At 44.7% G+C, this 6,000-nt stretch overlaps 1 protein-coding gene across 1 annotated transcript in view; it reads right to left on the bottom strand.

Annotated features, from left to right (window-relative positions):
- Window positions 1-202: 202 nt before the first annotated feature.
- T265_04205 (hypothetical protein) overlaps window positions 203-6,000 on the bottom strand; it is a gene marked incomplete at both ends in the record, with an annotated part of 90,705 nt that continues 84,907 nt past the window's right edge. Inside the window, one exon of the mRNA XM_009168887.1 lies at window positions 203-391. Within this exon, the coding sequence (XP_009167151.1) occupies window positions 203-391 (189 nt within the window). The remainder of the gene's footprint in view (window positions 392-6,000) is intronic.

Here is a 6,000-nt window from a genome sequence, read left to right as displayed (position 1 = left end):
TGTATTAAGGTACGGCAAAATATCTGGTTGAAATTCTGGACCCAGCTCATCTGCGCCTGTGTCAGCATAGACCTTGTCATACTTTTGAATTCATCACATCGGTAGAGCATCTCAGTCTGAACAACAAAACAATCCATGTGTTGTTCTGGCGTGCGATCGCATTAGGTCTAAGAACATCCAGTTAAAGATATCAACTGAATACTCAAAGGAACTCCTGTTTCTCTACACTATCAATGTGAAGTCTGCACTCACTGGCTTCGTTTATCACTAATTCCATGAGCCCGCTACAATCTGAAGTTTGAACGAGCAAATTAGAAACCCCAACCAGGGACTGGCTCCCTGAAGTGGCGATCGGTCTTGAGTGTTGCATTGCTTTCGCTGACGGTACCGGCTGGAAATGAATGAAGGTCCAAAAATGCCATGAGGACCAATAGCAGTGACTATCGTACTGCAAGTAACCATAATACCAAGCCATTTGGGGGTAAGGTCATCTCCTGTGGTGTGAGGATTCAGACGACCAGCATGCACATAGTTACAGCAGCGGCGATACTGACTTCCATCGAGGAAGGTAGACTTAGAAACTGGTCCTCACGTCCACAAACTCCTATCACGCAGCGGTTGTCCACGACCACAGGTAGATTGTTACGAATGGTCGAAATACAATTGAAGCCTGTCAGTAATTCGATACTGCTACAAACTCATCTGCTGCGCACAGTGGCAAGGAGTGGGACGGCTCTGTTCTATCCCACGTGCCGTCAGTCTAGGCTAGGCCGCCGCAGTCAAGCGGGTCTGGGTGCTGAGTCGCCTACACTCCCGCTCCACACTTCAGCTGGCCTACTGCGATCAATCCAACCATCGTTCCGTGTCCAAACTAGTGACCAGTAAAATAAGCCGAAATAATCTATTATTTGCTTGTTGGTCATGTGATGGTTGATCTGTCGCCGAGCTTGGAATTTCGGACACATTGCCAATATTCTTCTAGTAAACTCAACGGTTCTTGGTTGTGTTTCAACTTCCAATATCCATAATATTCTCCCAATTTGACAGGTGGCATTAGTTTGTACTGATGTATGTTGTGTCTCCGGAGCACGCATACAATACCCATGATGGGTTATGCTAATGAATGGTAGATTTCGACTCGATGCTTACTACGCGGTCGAGGGGTAGCGACTTCTTTGATCGAGTGGAGTGCCTCACTGTAATTACAATCTTTAAAATGGACAAAAGAATGTCGTGCAGCAACCATCAGCCTGGTAGCCGTAGCACCGTTCGACATTATTTTGCGCAGGTGGATGTATTATCAGGGCAGCGACTAGAATCAAGCTGGGTTTCGCCCTGACCGAGAACGCGTTGACCCTATCTCCACTATGAATCAGGTCTTTGAAGAATGCTACTTACTCTCTTCAACGTCTATCACGACACAAAGCGTTCTTTTTCTATATCAGTCGTCATGTATAGCAGTCGAAGTTTTCTCTTACAATTTGTTATTACTATGGTCCAATTCTTGTGAGCGTGTACGCTTATGGAGTAAGCTTTCGCGTGGATTCATCATGTCCGGTGATGTAAGACAAGGCTTCCATCCCTGACCACTTCTCTTCAACTTTAATCTTGAAGCGCATTTGGAATTCTTCACTAGTCTCAGAAGTTTCGGAAATCGAAATGCTTCTGAGACGTTCACCCACAAAAAATAAGTGCACAGATGTAATTGCTCCTCTGATTCTGATCCGCCGGAGATGCAAGGCATTTTAAAAACCTAAATAATGTAACTACTCATTTTGGTGTGTGCTTCACACTTGTGCTTGCAGGCCAGCCAATCGATATGTACTTATCTGGGCAGTTGCATAGGTTCCACTGAATTGGCTGGAGACGAAATCATTTCTCGAAACCGGAAGGCCGGGGCTGCTTCTTCCAACCTTCGACCCCATAGCACCATCGTGGCTGCAGTTCATCCGCCAGATACTGAATATATTCTGCGACGATGTGATCCATATTGCATTTTGGATAAAAAAAGCATGGCCTATACGATGATGTTCGACCGTCAAGATCATTGAAGTAATGAGTGGGAAATCTGATTGACAAGATGGTTTAAGGAGAATAAACCCTCCCGTGATCGGCGAGCTACTCATTCTACACATATTACACCTGTTAAGACGTTTACGTTGTATGCCAGAGGACCATCTACCTTGATGTACTCTGTTAGCCCAACCTAATGCAGAGTAGACGTGAGCGAGGTGTGGATAGCATGCGGTCTGGTCAGCAAAGTCGGTCGGGTTGACAACTGCCACCTCTCTGGATGGGGACGCCAGGATTCAATTCCTAAAAGTCTGATGACACTGGTACGCATAGGTGCAGTCAGTGGCCACTCTTTATCATCCCTATCCCACTGAAGGCGCCCAGTTTTCAGTTTCTTGATAGCTTCTCATGAATCAACACCAATTAACTGTCATCGCTTGCCGTGCGTGACTATCTGTCTCCTGCCTCTATACCTCTGGATTGCTGAAACCGCACCAGCTAGAATTTGCGTACCCTTGGTGATAAGTGGTAATGAACTCAAAAAGGCCGGGAAACTGCAGCGCCCTGTCGATCCTTGGTTGCTACCGCCGAGTTGATGATACATTTACTGTCAGTAACGACAAAAAAAGCAATCATTCCGAATTGGGACCAGGTTATTAAGACTATCTGTTAATCGAGTTCAGTATTGCGGAATTACTGGTAATCGTATTAATTGGACATGACGACGGGTGTTTTAAGTACCAAATTTACGGACAGCCAAATTGTTCGCTCCCAATCCTCTACTGCTCAGTGAAAAGTACCTTGCCCACATAGCAGCTCCAGTGGTCGATACCTAAATAGCCCTTCGCCAACACTCACTAACTGCTATCAAGTCAAAACGTTCACCCTGTCCTTCCCATAAATCGATCAATAAAAGGCCTTAGTTTGCCCCTGAGAAACTTCTGTATCAAAGAAAATCACTTCTTTATACTGATGGATAAGCAACCGTCCTGGACACCGTTGCAAAACCTGCATCAGCCATTGAAATTCATCTGTTTGCGGTTGGTTCGGCTCCTCTTTAGTAGCCTGTCTGCAGGCCGTTGTTTGGCTGCAGTACCACGATTGTTTACCTGCATTGCTGGCTATAACAAATTAACGCTGCTAACTGGATAAGCTTGGTTTAAGTGGACCTTCAGTTGTGCACTGTGAAATAATGAGACGATTGGTCAGCAAGCTCTGAGTCGGTTTCGAGCAGTTCTTAGCTGATCGTGTTGGCCTGTAACTTGCTGCAGGCTCTGCATTACATTGTTCCCATGAAAGCCTACACAGAGAAGAGGTTAAAGTTAGTAAGGTCTCTTTACAATCAGCTGCTGAGGTTCAAATATTTGTACGACCGGTCTCTTCCAGTCGAACATCTACCATTATGTCATGTGCACGATCGCAAATCATGGCGACATTGCAAGGGACCAACCCAAAGTAAACCAACTCCATTGCCTGGAAAACAGAGTTATTCCCATTTTCACCATCAAGTATCAATTTAGAGATCACTGGGATAGCACAGATAACGTTACATAATGCCTTGAAAATTCATCTAACCAAGTTGATAATGAGTGGTAGCAGCTTAGTAACAATGGGCATTCCAGCGTTACAGGATAAAACCTGGCTACTTAGTTACATTTGATTAACCTTAATGTTCTGTTACTGCTGTGAATAAACGAGCCACTGAATTCAGATGCATAACTGAAACTAAAAATTGAATGCCGATATCCAGGGAAGCGTTACATTTCAGCAGGTTCATTTTGCCCATTCGCCTGACGTTTGCGTACACAGGGCTCTCGCTTGAGCAACCCTACTGTGTTTGTACAATTACTAAAATGAGGCTATGTAAACAAACGGAGGTACTGGGCCCAAGTTTCGTCATCAGCAGTGCCAGGACGTCTGACATGCGTAGCGAACGTACTTCAACTAAGCCCCCGGCGTTCATTGCATGCACCCGATTGATTGCGCTTGAATAAGAATGCACATTCTGACTTGAGGAAGGAGGAATTTGATAATCAAGATGAGTTGTTAGAGTAATGGCAACAGCCTTCCGCTTCACATTCCGGCACAACCAAGCACATGCACTCCTGATAAGCTCTAATAATAGCGAGACTTTAGTAGAGTACATTCCAACTTCAGTGTGAGCTCACCAGAATAATTGTGCCAGGACAGCAGGAGGAATGTTCAAACGGGAGTATTGTAAATGTGAATTCTAAAAATTGTTCAACAACCTAAAATTTCACCCACGCACCGCCTTCAAAATAAAGTCATCCTGTGGTTAGTTAACCCCATACAGACCGGTAGTGCCAACACATGGTTCTTGGCAGTGCTTTACTTGGTAGCCATCTGCATGTCTGAACATTTTGACCTTTGAGTGTGAATCTTCGGCGACAATTTTATCGACTCCTGTATGTTCTGTGAGCTAGTGAGAACTCTAGATAACACCATAACATATCTACTATGAGTGCGTCAACAGGCAGTTGTAACTGGTCTTCACCGTTAGCTTAGATCTCCTGTTCTGCACAACGGTCGGCCGCCGTCTAATTTTGTGGGAAACTGCCTGAGACTGGTAACGCAGGTTTTGACCCAATCCCGACGCCTTCAGGAATCAGTCGCTTTTGAGCAGCATAGTTCTTCCCAATTGTGAGTGATCTGACTGTTTAGAATATTCAGCTGTTGGGGTCAATGATATGACGTTGGTGACTATAATTCCGATTGTGATACAACGTTTCTGTTTTGCTTTCGATTATACAACCACCTAATCAACCAAGAAACGCTGGATGGAATAAGGGTTGATTTGTAGTTTCATCACGTATATATTTGGTGTCTGTTTGCCACACTGTGTGACTGACCTGGGATTCTGCGCATCAGGAATTGCCGCTAGTCGATTCCAGCGTGCGCACCTTGCTACTCTATAATCTATGCGGACTGCGGCGGAACCTTTCACGTGGAACTTATCAGACACACTTACTAGAGTAGTCATGTACGCCGTTTAGCTATGTACTGTTATGATCTACGTAATAAGTCGAGTTGCAGAGTAGACTGAGCGCCACCGGCTGGTTACAAGGAGAAATCCTGGTCACAATATGGCGTCCAGGGACACGTTTGTAACACATCTGCTCTGTTAAATAAAATCGCTCAGCTGTAGCATCCTTCCGGTGCCTAGCTGCCATGCCACTTGAAGAAGCACGAGGGCTGGGATACTCCCAGGTCGCCCAAGCCTAGACAGAGGAGGTCGACAGGCAGTGATCGGGTTCGAACCACGGACCTTCCGGTCGGTAAATTCGCGCTCTAACCACTTCGTCCATCTAGCCACCCATCCGATCTATTAGCTAACATCGTTATCGTTTTGGTTGTGCAATTCACCTTCGTTTATGTTTTTTGATGTTCAGCGGATTTCGGATACATCGCCCAGTTTTTTTGACACTATATGTAACATCTTTGAAAAAAAGTTTCATCAGAGTTTTCAGGCGGTTTCGAAAATTTCTAGCTAACTAACTAAAGAGGTTCTGACTATCTGACCAGTTGAACAAGAAGCACATGCCACTTACACCAGTGTAGTTTTGGCCATCGCGGGTTCACCGGATTATGACGTTTTCTTAATGATTGGCAACTTGCTTCTAATACTCTGTAATTATTATTCCGTCAAAGTATGGCGAGGAAATACCTTTGAGAGCAGTGCAATGACATTAGCTTGGCTTTGAATTCATTGACAGATAACATTTAAACTTACGCAAATTAGGACTTTTTCGTTGTTAAATAGCCACAAAGTATCGTTTTCCTGGATCTAAAATTCTGTTGAGTTCTCGGTTTGCTTGAAATACCAATTAAGAGGAACACATTATGCATGCATGGCGATGAAACAAATCATGAAGTCTCTAAATATTAAGGGCGTTGCCACTCAGAGCAAAATCACTTGTCTATCATGGATGCTTACTGGCGGTATTCCGCGACAAAACGCGTTTGCTT

Source organism: Opisthorchis viverrini, assembly GCF_000715545.1.
Source record: "Opisthorchis viverrini unplaced genomic scaffold opera_v5_66, whole genome shotgun sequence".
Classification (NCBI taxonomy): domain Eukaryota; kingdom Metazoa; phylum Platyhelminthes; class Trematoda; order Opisthorchiida; family Opisthorchiidae; genus Opisthorchis; species Opisthorchis viverrini.
This window is presented reverse-complemented; position numbering and strand designations above follow the sequence as displayed.